The sequence below is a fragment of the Mobula hypostoma genome, chromosome 17 (genome assembly GCF_963921235.1).
Source record: "Mobula hypostoma chromosome 17, sMobHyp1.1, whole genome shotgun sequence".
NCBI lineage: Eukaryota > Metazoa > Chordata > Chondrichthyes > Myliobatiformes > Myliobatidae > Mobula > Mobula hypostoma.
The window spans coordinates 69,771,300-69,796,183 of record NC_086113.1 but is presented as its reverse complement, the minus strand read 5'-3'; the positions used below and the strand labels follow the sequence as shown (position 1 = coordinate 69,796,183).

Genomic DNA, 24,884 nt, shown 5'->3' with positions numbered 1-24,884 from the left:
TGCAGCTGTCAAGTAACAACCCCTTTGGACAGATCCCTGTGGACCAGGCTATTGAAGCCACAGTCAACAAAGACACACAGACTCCTGGAGGCACATCACAGTTCAGCCCGAATGCTGGAGCTATCAAGCGTTACTACATAACAGCTGGGCACCGCAGTGCATTCCTGGGACAGTTAAGGGAAATGGTACAAGGCAACAAATCAGAGCTTTGTCATGCGGAGCTACAGCGGCCAAGAATCCAGAAAAATGAGGAAGCAGTTTCAGCAGTGGTTAGCCTCATACATGAATGGGTCAACCCATTTGCAGAGAAGCAGGACCTCATTAGCATCTCTACGGCAAAGGCAGCCCCCAAGGGCATTGCCTCAGACCTGATGAAGGCAGATGAGATTGGTGAGCAATGCTATGCAACCTTCAAGGATGAGAGACTAGAGGAAGACCCACCAGCAAAGAAATTCCATGACCCAATGAAAACCAACAAGCTGAAAACATTCAGTAATATGTGTAAGAAGAGAGAAGTGAAATCAAATGGGAGGGCGATCATCTTGTAGCAGACAGGTCTTTGTTTGGGCACATCATAGTGATGGCACAAGGGTGCAGTCTACGTATGGAGGATATCATTTCTCATCCCCTTGGTCCATTGCTCTGGGCCCTGTCCACACCTGAAGGATTGCTGAGAAAGACAAATAAAGCTACTTTAGCTACAACCTTGCAGGAAAATGTCGCAATAGAAGAGCAACTCCCAGGAAACTCTGCTACAGTGGTTGATGGAATGAACTTGGTTCAAAGAGTGAAAGGTGATCAAGTTACTTTCAGAGATGTTGCTACAACAATTCTGGGTACGGCTCTGAGGGAAGGCAGTCAGAGTAGCAGAATAGATGTTGTGTTCGACACATACAAGGAGAACTCTATCAAGAATAGTGAAAGATCTCTATGGGGTGAAGGGACAGGTCATGAGTTGCAAGGTATCACAGGCACACAGATGGTGAGACAGTGGAGGAGCTTCCTGACCAAAGTCAGTAACAAAAATAGTCTCATTAGCTTCATAGTCCATGAATGGAGGAAGGTGGAGTACAGAGCAAAGCTACAGGAGAAGATTCTGTATGCAACTGTGAATGACAAGTGTTACAGAATCACACCTCAAGACAGTGAGGAGGTGTCAGCTCTTCACTGTGAACAAGAAGAAGCAGATGGCCGCCTACTTCTCCATGCTGCCCATGCCACAGGAGAGGGATACCAATCTGTAGTGATCTGCTCAGAAGACACACATGTCTTTAGCATTTTGTGACAAGATTGAGGCCCATTGTTCCAGAAATGTGGCTACCATAAAGCCACCACTGGTGCAATGCTATCACATATTTTCTAACTCTAGAGATACATACCTTGCCAAAAATCACTATGAGCATTATTCCCATCAGATGGTACTGACCACCAACCCTACTGGCACACTGACTAAATGCAATACCTCACGCTTGTTTGCGTTAACTTACATCCGCCAATTTTCGGCTTATTTTTACAGCTAGTCCAGATCCCACTGTAAGCTCTGATGGTCTTCCTCGCTGTCCACTACATCCCCAGTTTTGGAGTCATTTGCAAATTTGCTGACCCAGTTTACCACATTATCATTCAGACCATTAACATAGATAACAAACAACAATGGACCCAGCACCGATCGCTGCAGCAGTCTTACTAGTTCGGCCTTCAGTCAGAGAGGCAATTATCTACCACCAAAGTCAATGTCTTATCCAATTTACTACCTCATCTTGTCAAAAATGTCTTGCTAAAATCTAATTAGACAACATTATCTGCTTTGCTTCTACTTTCCTGGTCACTTCCTCAAAAAACCCTAAGATTGCTTAGACATGTCCTTCCATGTACATAGCCATGCTGACTATCCCTAATCAGTGCACGTCTGTCCAAATTGTCATATATCTGGTCCCTTAGAATACCTTCCAATAACTTTTCCACTATTGATATCAGGATTTCCAGCCTTTAATTTCCTGTTTTATTTTTTATTAAAGAGCCTTTCTTAAACAGCAGGAGAGCATTAGCTATCCTCCAGTCCTCTAGTACCTCACCTGTCACTAAGGATGAGTTAAATATCTCTGCTAGGGCCCTTGAAATTTCTGCACTTGCTTCCCACAGGGTCTGAAAACACCATTGGAAGAGTCTAGGGATTTATCCAATCTATTTTGCCTCAAGATAGCAAACAGCTCCTCCTCTGTAATCCTCACTGTTGCTTTGCCCTACTTCTATAGATTGTAGTCTGTCTCCCAAATAAACACAGATGCAAATAAATACCTTTAAGATCTCCCCCATCTCTTTAGGTTCTACATGCAGATTGCCATTCTGTTCTTACAGAGGACTAATTTTGTCCCTTGCAATCCTTTTGCTTTTAACATACCTGTAGAAATCCCTTGGTATTCTCCTTCATTGTGTCTGCTAGGGCAACCTCATGCCTTCTTGTAGCCCTCCAGGTTTCCTCCTTCGTTCCTACCTGCCTATACCTGCTTTGCATCTCCTTTCTTTTTCCTTAACCAGGGCCTCAATATCTCTTGAAAACCAAGGTTCCCTAAAACTCTTATTTTTACCTTTTATTCTGACAGGCAGATGTAAGCTTTGCATTCTCAAAAATTTCACTTTTGAAGTTCTCCCGCTTGCCAAATGCACCTTTGCCAGGAAACAGCCTGTCCCAATCCACACTTGCCAAATCATTTCTGAAACCATCAAAATTGGCCTTTCTCCAATTCAGAATCTCGACCCACAGACCAGACCCATCCTTTTCCACATTTGCTTTGAAACGAATGGCATTATGATCACACATCACTGATATCCTCTGCTATTACATGTAGATTACCCTCCTGGTTCCCAAGAGGACCTACTGTATTGTTATTTAAAGTTCAAGTTTGTCATTCAGCCATACTCGTGTATATAGCCACACGGAGCAACTTCCCTCTGGACCAATGTGTACAACACAGTACATATAACACACACAACACATGAAATAATATTGCCATAAATAAATTAACAAAATACAAAATATATTCGGGAAGATTGACATTTAGCATAAGATGCAGTAATGACTTAAGTTTAAAACGAAACAGTATAATGCTACTGGTGCTTCATACATGATGAGACCTGGGCAGTGGCAGGATGTTCAGTGATCTCTCAGCCTGGAGGAAGCTGCTGTTCTCTGGTCTTTCTCTTTGTGTAACGGGTACTTCTTGCCTGATGGTCGGGGGTCAAACAGATTGTGGGACAGATGTGAGGTTAGCTTCTCTGTTCCTTCTAATGTAATTTATTATATTATTGTGATACTGGATTTTGGCTATACCCTGTTATCAGTGATAGCTTAAACTTGGCACTGCCCCAACATTTATTTTCCAGTTTTTTGTAGACATTTAACTAACTGATGAGGTTGTCTTGTTTGTATTTCAGATGTATATTGCTCTGATATCACTACATGCTCTTATCATGGTTTGCTTCCACTTTCTGTATTGTTTTGAAGAGGAATGGCTGAGTAAGTATTCATGCACATTCCCTAATTCAGTTATTTTTAAATATATTTTCTAGTTAAAGGTGCACCTTGTGCAGTAAGGTGTTACAATTAGTCGTACTAGGGGGGCTCAATGCTTTGTGCCTTGTGGCCATGCTGCGTGTCTCACTGTAGTGTGTGCATGGCTGTCAGGTGAGGGTGTTAAGAATGGGAGTTTTATTCCCGGGCATTAGGAAAGGTTATAAAGGAGATTGGGTTGACATGTATATACATCAGTGAGATATTTATTATCGAATATGATCTTTATAAAACCAAGGCTGGATACAACTACGAGGAAATCTGCAGATGCTGGAAATTCAAGCAACACACATAAAAATTGCTGGAGAACGCAGCAGGCCAGGCAGCATCTCCAGGAAGAGGTACAGTCGACGTTTCGGGCCGAGACCCTTCGTCAGGACTAACTGAAGGAAGAGCTAGTAAGAGATTTGAAAGTGGGAGGGGAAGAGGGAGATCCACAATGATAGGAGAAGACAGGAGGGGGAGGGATGGAGCCAAGAGCTGGACAGGTGATTGGCAAAAGGGATATGAGAGGATCATGGGACAGGAGGCCCAGGGAGAAAGAAAAGGAGGAGGGGGGGAAGCTCAGAGGATGGGCAAAGGGTATAGTGAGAGGGACAGAGGGAGAAAAAGGAGAGAGAGAAAAAGAATATGTGTGTATATAAATAAATAAATTGATTGCGACCCCTGCCATTGATCTCGCTGGCTCCAGCACCCCAGGGCATATTCAAAACCCGGACTCCAGCAACAACCACGGACACCTTCAAAGCGATTGCACAACCACCAACTGCGACTCCAGCCTTGAACTCCAGGCCGGGTCTTCACGTGCTGCTATTGTGACTCCCGTCTCCCCTTACCCCACCACCACTCTGCAACTCCGTCTCCCTCAGATCCCACCGTCAACTCCTGGGCTCTCAGAGGCTCCATCTTCCTCTCACCCCAACCCTCCCCTCTCCACTGACACCACCAGCCTCCCCTCTCCCCCCTCTGATCCTAGCTGCCAAGACTCCAGCCTTGAACTCCAGGCCGGGTCTTCATGTGCTGCTGTTGTGACTCCCGTCTCCCCTTCCCCCACCACCACTCTGCAACTCCGTCTCCCTCACATTCCATCAGCTACTCCTGGGCTCTCAGAGGCTCCATCTTGTTCTCACCCCAACCATCCCCTCTCCACTGACACCCCCAGCCTCCCCCCTCCCCCCTCTGATCCCAGCTCTCATCCGTGCCGGGTCTTTACCATCCTGTCTGACCTTCAACTGTCGGAGGCAGAGCGCCCTGTCCTCAGTAAGGGCCTCACCTTTGTTCCCCTTCGCCCACACCTCAGCGAGTTCCATGTTCGCCATGATGCGGAACTCTTCTTCCGCTGTCTCCATCTCCGAGCCTACTTCTTCGGCAAGGACTCTTCCACCCCCACCGATGACCCCTTCTCCCGTCTTCAACCCTCCTCTTCTTCATGGACACCCCGCTCTGGTCTTCTGCCTGCTCTGGATCTCTTTATTGCTGACTGCTGATGGGACATCAACCATCTCAACTTCATCGCACCTTGTTCCCATTCCAACCTCACTCCTTCGGAATGCTCTGCTCTCCACTCCCTCCGCACTAATCCTAACCTTATTATTAAACCCGCCGATAAGGGGGGTGCTGTTGTAGTCTGGCGTATTGACCTCTACCTTGCCAAGGCACAGCGACAACTCGCGGATACCTCCTCTTATTTACCCCTCAATCGTGACCCCACTAAGGAGCACCAGGCCATTGTCTCCCACACCATCACCGACTTTATCCGCTCAGGGGATCTCCCATCCACTGCTACCAACGTTATAGTTCCCACACCCCGCACTTCCCGTTTCTACCTCCTACCCAAGATCCACAAACCTGCCTGTCCTGGCTGACCTATTGTCTCAGCTTGCTCCTGCCCCACCGAACTTGTTTCTGCATACCTCGACACGGTTTTATCCCCCCCTTGTTCAATCCCTTCCTGCCTATGTTTGTGACACTTCTCACGCTCTTAAACTTTTCGATGATTTTAAGTTCCCTGGCCCCCACCGCTTTATTTTCACCATGGATGTCCAGTCCTTATATACTTCCATCCCCCATCAGGAAGGTCTCAAAGCTCTACGCTTCTTTTTGGATTCCAGACCTAATCAGTTCCCCTCTACCACCACTCTGCTCCGTCTAGCGGAATTAGTCCTTACTCTTAATAATTTCTCCTTTGGCTCCTCCCACTTGCTCCAAACTAAAGGTGTAGCTATGGGCACCCGTATGGGTCCTAGCTATGCCTGCCTTTTTGTTGGCTTTGTGGAACAATCTATGTTCCATGCCTATTCTGGTATCTGTCCCCCACTTTTCCTTTGCTACATCGATGACTGCATTGGGGCTGCTTCCTGCACGCATGCTGAGCTCGTTGACTTTATTAACTTTGCCTCCAACTTTCACCCTGCCCTCAAGTTTACCTGGTCCATTTCCGACACCTCCCCCCACTTTCTAGATCTTTCTGTCTCTATCTCTGGAGACAGCTTATCTACTGTTGTCTACTATAAGCCTACTGACTCTCATAGCTATCTGGACTATTCCTCTTCTCACCTTGTCTCTTGCAAAAATGCTATCCCTTTCTCACAATTCCTCCATCTCCACCACATTTGCTCTCAGGATGAGGCTTTTCATTCCAGGATGAGGGAGATGTCCTTTTTTAAAGAAAGGGGCTTCCCTTCCTCCACCATCAACTCTGCTGTCAAACACATCTCTCCCACTTCATGCACATCTGCTCTCACTCCATCCTCCCGTCACCCCACTAGGAATAGGGTTCCCCTTGTCCTCACCTACCACCCCACCAGCCTCCGGGTCCAACATATAATTCTCCGTAACTTCTGCCACCTCCAACAGGATCCTACCACTAAGCACATCTTTCCCTCCCCACCTCTCTGCTTTCCGCAGCGATCGCTCCCTACACAACTCCCTTGTCCATTTGTTCCCCCCATCCCTCCCCACTGATCTCCCTCCTGGCACTCATCCTTGTAAGCGGAACAAGTGCTACACATGCCCTTACACTTCCTCACTCACCACCATTCAGGGCCTCAGACAGTCCTTCCAGGTGAGGCGACACTTCACCTGTGAGTCAGCTGGGATGATATACTGCGTCCGGTGCTCCCGATGTGGCCTTCTATACATTGGCGAGACCCGACGCAGACTGGGAGATTGTTTCGCTGAACACCTATGCTCTGTCTGCCAGAGAAAGCAGGATCTCCCAGTGGCCACACATTTTAATTCCACATCCCATTCCCATTCTGATATGTCTATCCACAGCCTCCTCTACTGTAAAGATGAAGCCACACTCAGGTTGGAGGAACAACACCTTATATTCCGTCTGGGTAGCCTCCAACCTGATGGCATGAAGATTGACTTCTCAAACTTCCGCTAATGCCCCACCTCCCCTTCGTACCCCATCCATTATTTATATACACACATTCTTTTTCTCCCTCTGTCCCTTTGACTATACCCCTTGTCCATCCTCTGGGCTTCCCCCCCTCCCCCTTTTCTTTCTCCGTAGGCCTCCTGCCTGATGATCCTCTCATATCCCTTTTGCCAATCACCTGTCCAGCTCTTGGCTCCATCCCTCCCCCTCCTGTCTTCTCCTATCATTTCAGATTTTCCCCTCCCCGTTTCAAATCTCTTACTAGCTCTTCTTTTAGTTAGTCCTAACGAAGGGTCTTGGCCCGAAACGTTGACTGCACCCCTTCCTAGAGATGCTGCCTGGCCTGCTGCGTTCACCAGCAACTTTTATGTGTGTTGCTGGATACAACTGAAGTACTGTACAGGCCCTCCCTGGTTTAGAAATGCCCAACTCTATACAAACCCTACAAACAAGTGTTTGGGAGACTGGTGGGATGGATTTGCCATCTGCTTTCCAGTTGTGGACAAAAATTCTTGTCCCCAGTTGAAAGGTTGCTACATTGAGCCCTTCGCAGTATAATCTTTTAAACAATTATCATTATTAGCCCAAAATAGGCTCGCAAGTCCATATTTCCCAATAGGAAAATCCCCCTTTGCAGGCATCTTTTGCTTCAGGTTACAAACAATTCTTGGGAGATGTGTATTTAGTTCTGATCATCCGAGAGCTGGACAGCCTGGGAGCAATGGTGCCTGGCAGCAGGGCCAAGGATACAAGATGAGTTTGGGCCCACAGCAGCAGCACTGATCCGGGATGTGTGCGAGGTGCGTCTAGACTCTGGCATTATCATTGTTATGGGTACTGGTACCCCTTTCTTCCACAGACTCTTTCTAAGCTACTGATTACTTCCAGCATTTTATAATTAAAATTTTGTATACCTGTCTCATTGGACACCCAGAATTACAGCTGGTCTGTTCTTTTGTTCAGCAGAAAAACGCAAGGTGATCTCAGACTGTCATTTGTGTTGTTGGAAGTAATTGTTCTCAAGTGGAACCATTCCCTTTTATCTGGACAATTAAATAAAACCATTAATCACTGTGCTGTTTAATCAAAGGCTTATTTGCTATTAACTGTTGCATTATCATTCTCTTCAATTGCAGCAGCTGAGATTTTTAAAAGGCACTAGGAAGGCTGCACTTGGGAGTATTGCCAAAAGTTTTGGGCCCCATATCTCAGTAAGGATGTGTTGTCATTGGAGAGAGTCCAGAGGAGGTGCACAAGGAAGATTCCGGGAATGAAGGGGTTAACATATGAGGAGTGTTTGGCGGCCTTGGGTCTGTACTCACTGGAATTTAGAAGACCGCATGGTGATCTCATTGATACCGAATGTTGAAAGGACTAGATGGGTTGGATGTGAGGAGGATGTTTTCTATGGTGGGGATATCCAGAATTTGAGGGCACAGCCTCAGAATTGAGGGGCAACCTTTTAGAACAGAGGTAAGGAGGAATACTCACAACGCACTGGAGGAACTCAGCAGGTTGGGCAGCATCCGTGGAAACGGACAGTCAACGTTTCGGGCCGGAACCCTTCGTCAGGACTGTAGAGGGAGGAGGCAGAGGCCCTATAAAGAAGGTGGGGGGAGGATGGGAAGGAGAAGGCTGGTAGGTTCCAGGTGAAAAACCAGTAAGGGGAAAGATAAAGGGGTGGGGGAAGTGAGGCAGGGAGGTGATAGGCAGGAAAGGTGAAGAAGGAATAGGGGAAAACACAATGGGTAGTAGAAGGAGGTGGAACCATGAGGGAGGTGATAGGCAGCTGGGGGAGGGGGCAGAGTGAAACTGGGTTGGGGAAAGGGAGGGGGAGGGAATTACCGGAAGTTGGAGAGTTCAATGTTCATACCAAGGGGCTGGAGACTACCCAGACGGTATATGAGGTGTTGCTCCTCCAACCTGAGTTTAGCCTCATCATGGCAGAAGAGGAGGCCATGTATGGCCATATCCGAATGGGAATGTGAAGCAGAGTTGAAGTGGGTGGCAATCGGGAGATCCTGTCTGTTGTGGTGGACGGAGTGGAGGTGCTCGACAAAACGGTCCCCCAATCTGTGTCGGGTTTCACCGATGTAGAGGAGGCCGCACCGGGAGCACCAGATGCAATAGATGACCCCAACAGCCTCACAAGTGAAGTGTTGCCTCACCTGGAAGGACTGTTTGGGGCCCTGAATGGTGGCAAGAGAGGAGGTGTAGGGACAGGTGTAGCATTTACGCTTACAGGGATAAGTGCCGGGTGGGAGATCCGTGGGGAAGGACGTGTGGATCAGGGAGTCGCGGAGGGAACGATCCCTGCGGAAAGCGGAGAGGGGTAGAGAGGGCAAGATGTGCTTAGTGGTGGGGTCCTGTTGAAGGTGGTGGAAGTTGCGGAGGATAATGTGCTGGATCCGGAGGCTAGTGGGGTGGTAGGTGAGGACAAGGGGAACTCTGTCCCTGTTGTGGTGACGGGAGGATGGGGTGAGGGCCGGTGCGGGAAATGGAGGCGATGCGGGTGAGGGCATCATTGATTACGGCAGAAGGGAAACCACAATCCTTAAAGAAAGAGGACATTTGAGATGTCCTGGAATGGAAAGCCTCGTCCTGGGAGCAGATGCGGTGGAGACGGAGGAACCGGGAAAAGGGAATGGCATTTTTGCATGTGGCGGGGTGGGAAGAGGTATAGTCGAGGTAGTTATGAGAGCCAGTGGGCTTGTAGAAGATGTCAGTGGACAGTCTGTCTCCGGAGATGGAGACCGAGAGATCAAGAAAGGGGAGAGAAGTGTCCGAGATGGACCAAGTGAATTTGAGGGCTGGGTGGAAGTTTGAAGTAAAGTCGATGAAATTGACGAGCTCAGGAGGAATATTTTTAGCTGGAGAGTGGTGAATCTGTAGAATGGCCTACCACAGACTGTGGTGGAGGCCATCTGTGGGGATATTTAAGGCAGAAGTTGATAGTTTCCTGATCAGTCAGGGTATCAAAGGAGATGGAGAGAAGGCAGGTGTCTGGGGTTTGAGTGGTATCCAGGATCAGCCATGATGAAATGGCGGAGCAGACTTGATGGGCTGAATGGCCTAATCCTGCTCCCATATCTTGTGGTCTTTAAGTCTTCTTACAAGAAAATCAAGATTTGTAATTCTTCTTCCAAAACTGGAAGTTAATTTTTAAAGCTCATCAGAGGGGATTGGCTGCATTGTCATTATTTCTCAATTATTAGTCACGTCTTTTCCTCAGTTACAGAAATGTGTCCAAAGCCGACTATGTTTTGTTGAGTAAAGTGTGCAAACGTGTACAGGTCAATGTGATATTGATGGTGTGTATTTGTTATCCATCTCCTCTCCTAGAATGCAGTTCATTCTCACCACCATCCACAGTAATACTGCTCATCCTTCTGTGCTTTGAGGGACTGCTCTTCCTTATCTTCACTGCCGTGATGTTTGGCACCCAAGTACATTCTATCTGCTCAGATGAGACGGTGAGTACTGGCCTTTTCACTTCATGTCTGTTGCTATGCCAGTTGTTTTGTACACAGTATTTTTTTTTCAAATATAACTGTCCTGGAGATCCCTGCGTTTACCTGCTGCTGAAGGTTCTGGTCTGTTAAGGCCAATACTGAGAAATGAGTAAAACTTTGATCTCATGTAATTTATAGTACAGCTTTGGCTCAGAGTGGGAGCAGCTCACTAGCTAAGATGCTGAAAATAAGGAGGAACGGAAAACTTGAATTTACTTCGTACTTTAACATCTACATAATAGCTTTGTCAATCAATTTGAAATCTACTTTGTTGGTACAAGATAATAAGAGGAATAGATAGAGTGGATAGCCAGCGCCTCTTCCCCTGGGCACCACTGCTCAATACAAGAGGACATGGCTTTAAGGTACGGGGTGGGAAGTTCAAGGGGAATAGTAGAGGAAGGTTTTTTACTCAGAGAGTGGTTGGTGCGTGGAATGCACTGCCTGAGTCAGTGGTGGAGGCAGATACACTAGTGAAGTTTAAGAGACTACTAGACAGGTATATGGAGGAATTTAAGGTGGGGCGTTATATGGAAGGCAGGGTTTGAGAGTCGGCACAACATTGTGGGCCGAAAGGCCTGTACTGTGCTGTACTATTCTATGTTCTATGTAAGCGCCACAACAATCTGTACATGGGCTCTGCAGAAAGTGGTGATTTTGAGAAAAGAAAACTTCCCAGGGCACTGAACAAAATCCCCCGCTGCTCTCCAATTAGAGCCACGGGATCTTATGACATTTGTCACTTGGAATGTAGGAGCACAGCTCTGACCTTGTTTCATAGTTCACGCCTGGTATAACTGTATGGAAGTTGAGAGCACTTTGAGTTGTCAATCTTTACACTTGAACTTGCGTCCGTGCCCTTCACTGTGCAGTATGACAGCTCAACACGGGTCCTGAGAGCACGAGGAGCAGATGATGTGGCCTTGCAGCTTGGCATATCTTCTACCTCCGCCATTTTCTGGTGTCGTCATCATTTTCTTTCATTACCTTAATGAAGTTATAATTTTAAATAGCTTCATCAAGCTGAGAGGTGTGATTTCACTCAGTTACTGGGTCCACACACGCTATCTGTGGAGAAAACTGCTTCAACTCTCTGCCAATGTCATAGCCAGCCATTACAGTAACTCTGCTCATTGTGTAACATTTCACACCAGTGCTGAGTACGGCAGTTTTACAGTCTCAGACTCGCACTGCTGAGACACTTCTCACATTTAATCTTCATATCCAACACAGAGTTAGACAGTCGTAGCATTAAATTTAGAGGAGCTGTGTACCTTAAAGATATTTTTATAAGAACTGATGGATTGTCAGCAACATGATGATTTTGATTGGTTGATTAAACTTGAATTGCTGGTGGGTGGGAACCAAACTGAAGAAATGGAAGAGGAGGTTGGCTCACAAATAGAGAAAGCTTGCAGACAGTGCGAGAGGGAGGATAGGCAGGTGATGGAGAAGGGACGCGCTCAGACCGATGGTTTGAGATGTGTCTATTTTAATGCGAGGAGTATTATGAACAATGTGGATGAGCTTAGAGCGTGGATCAGTACTTGGAGCTATGATGTTGTGGCCATTACAGAGACTTGGATGGCTCAGGGGCAAGAATGGTTACTTCGAGTGCCGGGTTTTAGATGTTTCAGAAAGGACAGGGAGGGAGGCAAAAGAGGTGGGGGCATGGCACTGTTGATCAGAGATAGTGTCACGGCTGCAGAAAAGGAGGAAGACATGGAGGGATTGTCTACGGACTCTCTGTGGGTGGAAGTTAGGAACAGGAAGGGTCAATAACTCTGCTGGGTGTTTTTCATAGACCACCCAATAGTAACAGAGACATCAAGGAGCATATAGGGAGACAGATTCTGGACAGGTTTCTCATGGTGGGAGATTTTAATTTCCCAAATATCAATCGGCGTCTCCCTAGAGCAAGGGGTTTAGATGGGGTGGAGTTTGTTAGTTGTGTTCAGGAAGGTTTCTTGACACAATATGTAGATAACCCTACAAGAGGAGAGGCTGTACTTGATCTGGTATTGGGAAATGAACCTGGTCAGGTGTCAGATCTCTTGGTGGGAGAATCTTGGTGGATTTTGGAGATAGTGATCACAATTTTATCTCCTTTACCATACCACTGGAGAGGGATAGGAACAGACAAGTTAGGAAAGCAACACACATAAAAATTGCTGGTGAATGCAGCAGGCCAGGCAGCATCTTTAGGAAGAGGTACAGTCAACGTTTCAGGCCGAGACCCTTCGTCTGGACCAACTGAAAGAAGAGATAGTAAGGAAAGCGTTTAACTGGAGTAAGGGGAAATATGAGGCTATCAGGCAGGAACTTGGAAGCATAAATTGGGAACAGATGTTCTCTGGGAAATGTATAGAAGAAATGTGGCGAATGTTCAGGGGATATTTGTGTGGAGTTCTGCATGGGTACGTTCCAATGAGACAGGGAAAGGATGATAGTATACTGGAACCATGGTGTACAAAGGCTGTTGTAAATCTAGTCAAGGAGAAAAGAAGAGCTTACAAAAGGTTCAAAAAACTAGGTAATGATAGAGATCTAGAAGATTATAAGGCTAGCAGGAAGGAGCTAAAGAAAGAAATTAGGAGAGCCAGAAGGGGCCATGAGAAGACCTTGACGGCCAGGATTAAGGAAAACCCCAAGGCATTCTACAAGTTTTGTAAAGAGCAAGAGGATAAGACGTAAGGGAATAGGACCAATCAAGTGTGACAGTGGTAAAGTGTGTATGGAACCAGAGGAGATAGCAGAGGTACTTAACGAATACTTTGCTTCAGTATTCACTACGGAAAAGGATCCTGGCGATTGTAGGGATGACTTACAGCGCACTGAAAAACTTGAGCATGTAGATATTAAGGAAGGGGATATACAGTAGCTTTTGGAAGCATCAAGTTGGATAAGTCGCCGGGACCAGATGAGATATACCCCAGGCTACTGTTGTAGGTGAGAGAGGAGATTGCTGAGCCTCTGGCGATGATCTTTGCATCATCAATGGGGGCGAGAGAGGTTCAGGACAATTGGAGGGTTGCAAATGTTGTTCCTTTATTCAAGAAAGGGAGTAGAGATAGCCCAGGAAATTATAGACCAGTGAATCTTACCTCAGTGGTTGGTAAGTTGATGGAGAAGATTCTGAGAGGCAGGATTTACGAACATTTGGAGAGACATAATAAGATTAGGAATAGTCAGCATGGCTTTGTCTCGGGCAGGTCGTTCCATACGAGCCTGATTGAATTTTTTGAGGAAGTGTCTAAACACATTGAAGATAGAGCAGTAGATGTAGTGTATATGGATTTGATAAGGCATTTGATAAGGTACCCCATGCAAGGCTTATTGAGAAAATAAGGAGGCATGGGATCCAAGGGGACATTGCTTTGTGGACCCAGAACTGGCTTGCCCACAGAAGGCAAAGAGAGGTTGTAGACGGGTCATATTCTGCATGGAGGTCGGTGACCAGTGGTGTGCCTCAGGAATCTGTTCTAGGACCACTACTCTTCATAATTTTTATAAATGAGCTGGATGAGGAAGTGGAGGGATGGGTTTGTAAGTTTTCTGGTGACACAAAGGTTGGAGGTGTTGTGGATAGCGTGGAGGGCTGTCATAAGTTACAGAGGGACATTGATAGGATGCAAAACTGGACTGAGAAGTAGCAGATGGTGTTCAACCCAGATAAGTGGGAGGTGGTTCATTTTGGTAGGTCAAATATGATGGCAGAATATAGTATTAATGGTAAGACTCCTGGCAGTGTGGAGGATCAGAGGGATCTTGGGGTCATAGTCCATAGGACACTCAAAGCTGCTGTGCAGGTTGACTCTGTGGTTAAGAAAGCATATGGTGCATTGGCCTTCATCAATCGTGGGATTGAGTTTAGAGCCGAGAGGTAATGTTGCAGCTATATAGGACCCTGGTCAGACCCCACTTGGAGTACTGTGCTCAGTTCTGGTCACCTCACTACAGAAAGGATATGGATACTATAGAAAGGGTGCAGAGGAGATTTACAAGGATGTTGCCTGGATTGGGGAACATGCCTTATGAGAATAGGTTGAGTGAATTCAACCTTTTCTCCTTGGAACGACAGAGGATGAGAGGTGACCTGATAGAGGTGTATAAGATGATGAGAGTCATTGATTGTATGGATAGTCAGAGGCTTTTTCCAGGGCTGAAATAGCAAGCACAAGAGGGCGCAGGTTTTAAGGTGCTTGGAAGTAGGTACGGCGGGGGTGGTGGTGTCAGGGATAAGTTTTTTAAGCAGAGAGTGGTGAGTGCGTGGAATGGGCTGCCAGTGACGGTGGTGGAGGCAGATACGATAGGGTCTTTTAAGAGTCTCTAGGGCAGGTACATGCAGCTTAGAAATATAGAGTGCTATGGGTAACCTTAGGGGATTTCTTAGGTAAGGATATGTTCAGCACAGCTTTGTGGGTCGAAGGGCCTGTATTGCGCTGTAGGTTTCTATGTTTCTATGTTATGAGCATCTTACTTTTGAAGTTTTTTTCCTTACCATCTGCTTTTAATCAGAGATTTGCTGATGGTCTTTCCCAGTGATTAGCTGGATCCTGGTTCCTCGGCTGTGTAAGGCATCGTGATGCTTTTGGCTAGTCGAGATGAAATAATAGATCTATTCCTAACAAATACTTTTGTATATGATTTAAGCAGAATTAAAATGCTGGTAACTAAGTATATTGGGTAGCATCTGTGAAAAGAGAAATAGTTAATGTTTCAATTGAATTATCTGTCATTTTCAGTTTTAATTTCTGATTTTTGTCTGCAGTTTTGACTTGCATTTTCGAATTCTGGTTCAGGTACAATGTTCCAGTGTAGTTTCAGAAACTCTATCTTCCATTGCATCTTCACTGTACTGCATATCAATATATAAATGAGCTGGTGAGTAAGTCTGCCAAAATTGGAGTTTTGGATAACGTAAAAGAATGGTAAAGGATATAGTGGGATTCAAATCAGTTACAGATGTGTGGAGAAATGGCAGATAGTTTAATCCGGTAAGTGTGAAGTGTTGCAGTTTGGAAGGGCAAACGGCAAGGGTACACTGAGTAGCAGTACACTCTTGGTATACAGTGGGATCTTATAGTTCTTTTAAACTGGTAGCACAGAGAGGTTTGGTGGTAAAGGTGCATGCATGCTCGCCTTCATTGAGTATAAAAATGAAGTCACGTGCAGCTATATAACACTTTGATTAGGCAGCATCTGGAATCTTGTGTTCAGTTCTGGTCATCCCATTGCAGAAAAGATGTGGAGGTTATGGAGAGGTTGCAAAGGAGGTTCACAAGGATTATGCCTAGATTAGAAAGTTATCTAATCTAATTTAAGGGCGCCAGAGGTTATGAGGAGAAAGCAGCAGAATGGGGTTTGAGAGGGATAATAAATCAGCCATTATGGAACAGCAGAGCAGACTGAGCTGAAAAAGCTAATTCTGCTCCTGTCTTATGGGCTTATTCAGGAGAGGTTGGAGAGACTTGAGTTGTTTTCTCTGGGATGCAAAGGCTGAGAAGACTTCATAGAATTCTATAAAATTCCGAGACATATAAATAGAGAAGGAAGTCAGGTCTCTTTCAGAGTAGAAATATCAAACCACTAGAAAGCGCAATGTTAAGCTGAGGAGGGAAGCTGAAAGGAGATGTTTGGGGACAAGGTTTTTAAACATGGGGGCGTTGCCAGGGAAGATGGTGGAGCCAATACAATAACAACATTTAACAGCCATTTAGACGGGCACATGAGCAGGCAGGGATTTGCTGAATATGGATCAGCTGCAGGCAGACAGGTTTAGTTTAATTTGGTATTTTGCTTGGCACAGATGTGATGGACTGAAGAGCAAGAGCATTCTTCCTCAGGTAAAGGAACTAGAACTGCACCCAAAATTCCATATGGAGTCTCAATAAGCAGGAATCCCTGCTCCTGTTCTCAAATTCTTTTGCAATGGAGGTTGGACATAGAGAAAGCTCCTCAGCCCAACGTATCTGTGCTGACCATCATGTCAATCTGAACAATTACAGTGCACCTGTCTCTATAATCCATCATTCCTTGACTCTTCATGTGTCTGTGTGAAGGCCTCCATCACCACTTATCAGATCTGCATTCCAGGCACCTAACACTCCCCATGTCAAAACAAACTTGCCCCATAATTCTTTAAACTTCCTCCCTCTCCACTTAAGTCCATGGCCTCTAGTATTTGACATTTCCGCCTGGGGAATAGACTTCGTGTATCTCTCAACTTTATATGCTTCCATCAAGCCATTCATCAGCTACTGACACTCCAGAGGGAAAAAAAATCCAAGTTTGTCTCGCCTCTCCAAGTTAATATTGTCTAATTCAGGCAACATCCTGGTGAACTTTTTCTAACTGTAACACTTGCTCTCAGAGAGTGGTGTACAAGGACACCCAGTTCTTATTGTACCTTTGCCTTTCACAGTCTGTCACCATTCAGATTTTGCTTTTGATAGGCCAAAACTGCATCAGATATGCATGTGCCCCCTTACCCAGTTGTCTCAATCACATTCAGCCCTCTTTCCATTTGCATCCTTCTCACAGCGCAAGCTCCCCACCCACTCCTCCAACTTATTCCCAACATCCACACCTCTGTCCAGCTGGTGTCATTTGCAAACTGGGAGATGTGGCATTTCATTCCCCCGTTGAAAGTTCAAGTGTCCCACATCTTTTGTTCCCTTTTATTTATTCCACTTGTTACATGCTCGGCTGCGATCATCTGTATTAGACACTTGAAATAAATTTTCACTTACAGTGGGCTTTTGTGAATAGCCACTTTGTTCCACCCTCTGGCAAACATGCAAGCCTCTCTCCCTGTTTCTGGAGGAAGGATGTCCATCCTGACATTCTTTCAGCCAGCATTGTTACTTCCTGTGCCTGCACTCCAATTCTGTCATTCTTAATTTTCCTGCAATCCTCTCCTCTCCAAGCCTCTTTCCACAAAGAAATTCCCTTTGCCATACTTATGGCCACCCACTTAGGCTCACCACTTCATTTGTATTATAGTTGGTAAGGGTGTTACTGTTACTTCACGTTACGCTCATTACTTTTATCGTACTGCCTTCTCTGTCACCTCTGAGTAAATCCGTTTTATCCAAGTTTTGGCCCTTTGTTTTACAGAGCTTCTGTAGCCAGCACGGTGCTCAGTTTCACGCCTCGCAACATAGAACGTTACAGCACTAAACAGGTCCTTTGGCCCATAGTGTTGTTAGCCAGCACGGCGCTCAGTTTCACCCCTCGCAACATAGAACGTTACAGCACTGAACAGGTCCTTTGGCCCATAGTGTTGTGCCAGCCTTCCAACTTCGTGAACAATCTAACCCCTCCCAGTTACATAAGCCTTTATTTTTCTCTCATGCATGTTCCTATCTGAGAGTTTCTCAAATGCCTTTGCCACCACCCCTGACAGGGCATTCCAAGCACCCGCCACTCTCTGAGCAAAGAACTTGCTACTGATATCCCCTTTACTTTCCTCCAGTCACCTTAAAATTATGCCCTCTTGCATAAGCCATTTCTGCTCTGGGGAAAAGTCCCTGGCTATCCAGTCTATTAATGACTTTTATCTTTACACCTCTATCAAGTAATTTCTCATCCTCCTCCTCTTATCTCCAAAGAGAAACGCCCTAGATCACCTGATCCATCTTCATAAGACTTGTCTTCTAGCCCAGGCAGCATCCTGGTAAGTCTCCTCGACATCCTCCCTCACGCTTCCACATCCTTCCTGTGATGAAGCAACCAGAAAGGACACAATATTTTCAGTTGGGCTAACTTGTGTTTTACTGAGCTGTGCCATTACCTTGTGGCTCTTGAAGTCAGTCCCCTGACTAATGAAGACTAACACACCATACGCCTTCTTAACAACCCTATCAATCTGCCTGGCAAGTTTGGAGGATATATAGACATGGGCCTCAAGATGCCTCTAATTGCTCACAATGAGCCTTCGTGTCATCTGTAAACTTACTAATCCACCCTTCTACTTTCTTGTCCAAATCATTTAGAAAATGGCAAATAGGAGAGCTGGGCTTCCAGAATGGATCGCTGTGGAACACCACTGGTCACCCACCTGGGGGCAGAGCATGCTCCATCTGCCTTCTCTGTGCAAGCTAATTCTGTATCCACACAGCCAGTTTTCCCTGGAAACCATGCAGCATGACTTTCTGAGTGGGCCTACCATGGGGCACCTTTTCAAATGCCTTATTAAAATGCAAATACACCACATCCACTGCTCTACCTTCATAAATGTGTTTTGTCACATCCTCAAAGAATTCAGTCAGACTCATGAGGCATGACCTGCCCCTCACAAAGCCGTGCTGACTATCCCCAATCAGACCATGTTTCTCCAAATGCTCTTAACTACTGTGTCTAAGAATCCCCTCCCATAATTTTCCCACCACTCACTGGTCTATAATTCCCAGGGTTATCCCTACTCCCTTTCTTGAATAAAGGAATAGCATTTGCCGCCTCCCATCATCCAGTACTGCTCCTGTGGCCCTCGAGGATGCAAAGATCATCACTAGGGGTGCAACAATTTCTCCCCTCCTTTGCACTTTTTGTCTTTGCCTAACTTCCTCTGTCCCTCCTTGGTTGTCCCTCTGTTATAGTTCCCATTTATATGTCATTAAATTAATTGCTTTGACCATTCATCGTTGCTTCTAACTAAGCAATCAGGTACTGGTGTTCAATGTCAGACCTAGTCGCTGCTCTTGGATTTGCTGAAATACAAGAACAATCTTCCATGTGAATCCTCAATGTAAACCCTCTTACAATTTCTCCATCCAGCGCAAACCAATATCTCATCATTTCTATCTGTCTCTAACACATCCCTCCCAACACATTGTCTGTCTAATCTCACTTTGTCCATGAAACCCACTTCCTACCATCTTCATCCTATTCACACTAATTCACTGGCTATCTTGCTAGTTGGTATTCATCCTTCCCTTTTCAAATTTGTCACTACCCTCACTCAAACTCCGCCAGATACAAACAAGTTTATTGTCATCTAACTGTACATGTGTACATACAACCAAATGAAATAACATTCTTCCAGACCAACACAACATGTATCACACAGCACATAAACAAGAGTATTATACTATAAATAAGCTAATAAATATAATTGAAAAATCACGTAGTGAGGCGCAGCACAAGTAAAGGGTAGACAGCTCCCTGCCCCAGTGATGAGACCTCAGTGGTAGCAGGGTATTGATTAGTTTCACAGCCTGAAGGAAGAAACTATTACACAGCCTGGCAGCCCTACTCCTAATGCTTCCATACCTCCTTTCTGACGATAGTGGTTTAAAGAGATTGTGGGATATGTGATAAGGATCCTCAATGAAGCTTGGGGACCTTCATCTGCAACACTTCCACCCCCACCCCCTATTCATGACATTTACTGGGAGGCCACAGCGTTCCTCTGTGGGGTCTTGCGGTCCGATGCTGTGCAGCTCATGTACCACACGATGACGCAGCCAGATAGGGCCCTCCAGGGTGCTCCTGTAGGATGTTGTTAGAATGGGGGCAGGGAGCCTTGCACACTTCAGTCTCTTCAGAAAGTGTAGGTGCTGCTGTTCAAACTTGACCAGTGAGGAGTTGTGGGTCTAGGTTAGATCGTCCATTATATCCACACCTAGGAACTTTGTGCCCTTCATCCTCTCCATGGCAGAGCCATCAATGTGCAGTGGAGAGTGATTGACTTGTGCCTTCCTGAAGTCCACAATCATCTCCACATTGAGACTCGGGTGGGAGTTCTCACATCATTTGATGAGCCCCTCTACCTCCTCTCTGTGTGCTGGCTCATCGTTGCTGGTGAAACCAACCACTGTTGTATCATCAGTGAAGCTGATGCGGTTTGAGCTGAATCTGGCAGAGAACAGTCGTGAGTCAGCAGTGTGAACAGCAGCAGACTTCAGTCATCACTCAGCCCACTCCCCATGGCCATGTAGACTCCTCCCTTTCCTCCCAGCTCAACAGCACTTTTAGTTTATCTATCAAACACTTAACTTGGGTAAAGTTCCTGTATTTAAATATTCCACTGTATTGCCGCCGCCCACCCCCCCCCCAATATCTATAGTTGTCTTGCCTTTTCCCTACTGCCATGCTCTAAAGTCTGTAATTTTCTTCCTAAAACTGTGTCCCTCCTTTAAAATCTTCAGTTAGAACACGCTTTGACTGACTTAATAACTTATTTTGGCTTTGTTATTTTTTCTTATTGGAGGATATAGAAGAGTACTTAGGAAAAAAGTTAGGGGAGCATAAGGAACAATGGAAATACCCTGACAGACAAGTTCAAGGAGAATCCCAAGGCATTCTGTAGGCATGTTAGAAGCAAGAGGGGAGCCAGGGAGAGAGTGGGTTCCCTTATGGACCAAAAGAGTAATTCGTGTGTTGGTTTAGGGGATGTGAGGTCGTAAGACAGTACTTTTTGGTCTATATTGATAGTCTGAAGTGTAACACCGCAAGGAAATGGAAGTGTTGGATGCTTTGGAAGGAATAAAGGAGGGTAGATCCCAACGACCAGATGACATTTGTTCCGGATTGTTATGAAAAGCAAGAGATGGGCTGCTGAAGGTCTGATCAAGGTTTTTTCCAACTTTGTTAGCCACAGATGGGGTATGTTACATTTGGAAATGGTGTTATCAAGAAGGTTCCTTGGAAGTCAAGAATGAGGTGTAAGTCTTGTGTTTAGATGTTCATTATAGTATAGGTCACACATAATCAGCCCTGTACCAAAAACAACAAGTAAAGCAGTAACAAGCTTGATCATGTGCTTTTCTTTTACACTGAATCAGTTTAGCTGAACAGGTACTGACGTGAGTCACATTTAGGCTTTGAGGACAAAAAACTGCAAGTGTAAAACCAAATATACTACACATTACTGGAAGTTTACAAACAGTTGATTATTAAAACTTATAAGCAAGTGTTCAGAAAGCTAAAACTAACAAGGAAAAACACATTTAAAACAATCCAGATCCTATCCAACATCTATCAAAAGACTGGAGAATAGTTAATATTGTTCCTTGATCTAAGAAAGGCAGCCGGGATCAGCCAGGTGAACTTTACCCTCAGAATTTCCCTCCCACTGATTTAGAGTTTATGGACATTTGGAAAGGCAGCGCATGATCAGCAGGACTTTGTACAGAGGAAATTCTTTTCCACTAATTTGAGTTTGTAAAGGAAGTAACTAAAAAGTGGTGACGGCAAAGTGGTAGATATACTTTAGAGAGGCTTTTGACAAAGTCCCACATGGTAGGCTGCTCCAGAAGGCACATGGGATTCAAAATGAGCTGGATAATTAGATTCAAAACTGGCTTTATAGAAAGAAGCGGATGGTAGTGGTGAAGCATACTTTCCTGATTGGAAGTCCATAACCAGTGGTGTACCACTGTGGTCATGACAGGGTCTTTCGCTGTTTGTGATGTGTGTTAATGACTTGGATGTGAATGTAGTAATGATTAGTAAGTTTGAGAATGACACACATTTTGTAGTGGCGTTGTGAATAGCAAGGAAGGTTGTCCAAGGGTACAGACAGATTTAGACCAGTTAGAAAGTTGGGTTGACGTATTGATATCTGAATTTAACCCCAAATAGTGCGAAGTTTTGAAAAATCAAATACGATTAGGATGCATACACTAAATGGACCAAAGGAATGGTGATGAACAGAGACACAAAGTCTAATATTTCCTAAAAGTAATGATATGCTTGCCTTCACAGGTCAAGACATACAGTGGAACATGAGTTTCAATGTCATGTTGCAATTTTACAAAGTCTAAGTTGGGCCACATTCAAGAGTATTGTGTGTCATTCTAGATGTGGTTGTGCCAGAGAGGGTGCAGAGGAGATTCGCCAGGTTGTTGACTAGATTGGGAGACTTCAGTTATGGGGAGGGATTGGATAAGCTGGACATCTTTTCCCTGAGGTAAAGGAGTTTGAGGGTGATCTGCTAGAATGTAACATTAGGAGGAAATATAGGGTAGATAATTAGATTCTTTTCCCCCCAATTCAAAAACAACAGGGAATCTGAAGGGTATTAATTAAGAGCATTTTTTTCACGATTGGTATGTGGAGTGTGCTGCAGAGGTGGTGGAATCAGATACAATTGCTATGTTTAAGAAACATTTATACGGGCACTTAAATCTGCAAGATATGGTGCTAATGTGGTCAAGAGGGCTTGTTATAAATGGGTAAAGGAGTCAGCGTGGCTGTACAATTATGACTCAGCCCACCAACCATTCACTCCAAGCCTATATTAATCCCCTTTTTTATTGCCCCACATTCTCATTAACTCCCAGATACTACCACTTAACTATGCACTAGGATAATTTACAATGGCCAGTTAACCAACCAATCTGTACATCTTTGGGGTAGGGGAGGAACCCCACACAATTACAAGGTGAATATGTAAACTCCACACTGCCTGTAAGATCAGGATTTTGAAGCTGGGATGCAGCTGTACCATAATTTTCCTGCATTAAAATTGCTATAAGTTGTTGACTTGGGTAAATCTGTATAACTGCAAGTTCAACATCAAAAATATGCTGGAGGAACTCAGGGTGAATGGTCTCTCTCAGCCTGAAACATCAGCTGTTTATTTCTCTCCAAAGCTACTGCCTGATCTACTGAGTTCCTCCATTTTAAGTATGTCGCTCTGGATTTCCAGCACATGCAGAACCTCTGGTGTTTAGAAATATACGGCCTATGTCTGTCGATTATGCAATTGCCAGTTTACCACCAAATTGCTAATGGGACAACCTCAAATCCTAGCTGTTCTGATTGGATCATGTTAGGCTATGGTTGGCTTTTTTCCTTTCTGGTCTTCTGTATTTTTCAGTGTTTCATACAACTATTCATTAGCATGGGGAAAATAAAGAGATGCATAGTAATGTCTGATAATGTAAAGGAGTGGCTCGTGGTCAGTGTGATCTGAACCTAAGGGTCTGCTTCCATGCTACGTGGTGATAACTTTACAGATATATGCTTCAGAGCTAAAATTGGAATCAATGGTTGGATTGATGGCATAGCATCTCAGTGCCCTGCTGTACTGTCTCGTGGTAAAACAAGGTTTAGTTGTCCCCTTCCTGTGCTGAGCATCCAGTCCTCGTCCTCTGAACGGGAGAGGTGTGGACTGAAGTCTGCCTACATCGCAGTGTGCAGCTTCTGAAGAGGTGTTTGCCACAGCACTCTGGCAGTTGGCAATGAAAATGGAGAAAATTGTTACCTTAAATACTTGTTTAAATTGAAAACCTAATCCAATGGTAAAACAAAATATCAGTAATCTGATTCTGTGCATGATGTTCTTTGAAATGGGGTACAAGTGAGTCCTCCTCTCTAACTTTGACCTGCCTGATTGAAGCTGTTCTATTTCTGTTTCCAGGGAATAGAGCAGTTGAAAAAGGAAGAGAGAAGATGGGCTAAAAAAACAAAATGGATGAATATGAAAGCAGTGTTCGGTCATCCATTTTCAATAGAATGGCTAAGTCCATTTGCAACTCCTGATCAAGGGAAGGTAGATCCTTACCAATATGTGGTCTGAGTCATCCTAAGCCAGCAATCCAATTCAAACTGGTTACCTGAAAGAAACTTTAAAAAAGTATCAATTGTAACTTACTTGATAAGTTACCCACAATATTGTATCCTTTCTGGTGGCTTAACATTTTAGGAATGCTTGAATGATGAATAAGTCCACTCCATTGTTCAATGTACTGGAGTCTTCTCTGTTCAGTGAAACAATAGATCAGTCCCAAACCACCTCACCTATTCTGTGCTGCAAGGATAATGTAAAGCAGGTTTCTGAAGACTGTAGATGTAGTTATCAAAATAAAGAAAATTTAAGCAATTCAAGTGAAATAAAAGTTTTAAGGATTCTGAAATTTCAGGGACTTGTCATAATAGGATGTGACAGTTACTTCTGGGACTTGCCACCTTATTGGTTTATATCCTTTGGATGTGTAACAGTTGATAAAGTCTGAACTGATCTTTCTTCAGCGAGTACTTACTGAATGTTGCTGAGCCTACCCCAAACCATAATAAGAAATGCCCCATTATTTACCAATAATGGATTTTATAGCATATAATTTATCCAGAGCCTTTGAGAACCTGAGCTCTTTGTAGTTCTGTTTGTTTCAGTCCGGATTGTTCTTACTACTAGTGATCCAGAGTGGAAGGGAAACTGTGCCTCTGCCTTCTGGCTTTGTGTGAGCTGTGTAATGCTAAAGGAGCAGAGACCTTGTTGAGCAAAGATTGTCAGTGCTCCAATCTAAAGTCAGAAGTTGTTGGAGTTGGAAGTGCACACTGGTCAGAAGCCTTTTCACCATGGGGAGCACAATGCTTTACAGTACCAGCGATCAGGGTTCGATTCCTACCTCTGCCTTTAAGAAGTTTGTATGTTCTCCCTGTGGCCATGTAGGCTTTTTCCAGATGC

The 24,884-nt window shown here is 44.9% G+C and overlaps 1 protein-coding gene across 4 annotated transcripts in view; it reads left to right on the top strand.

Annotated features, from left to right (window-relative positions):
• Positions 1-24,884, top strand: part of LOC134358107 (palmitoyltransferase ZDHHC3) — a 117,971-nt gene that overhangs the window by 70,338 nt on the left and 22,749 nt on the right. For 3 of the 4 annotated variants that reach the window (XM_063070101.1, XM_063070100.1, XM_063070103.1), the window contains 2 exons: positions 3,436-3,517; positions 10,299-10,429. In XM_063070101.1, coding sequence (XP_062926171.1) covers positions 3,436-3,517; positions 10,299-10,429 — 213 coding nt within the window. Of the gene's footprint in view, positions 1-3,435; positions 3,518-10,298; positions 10,430-23,837; positions 24,010-24,884 lie in introns of those variants that run through there. The other variant, XM_063070102.1, reaches the window with a different exon arrangement.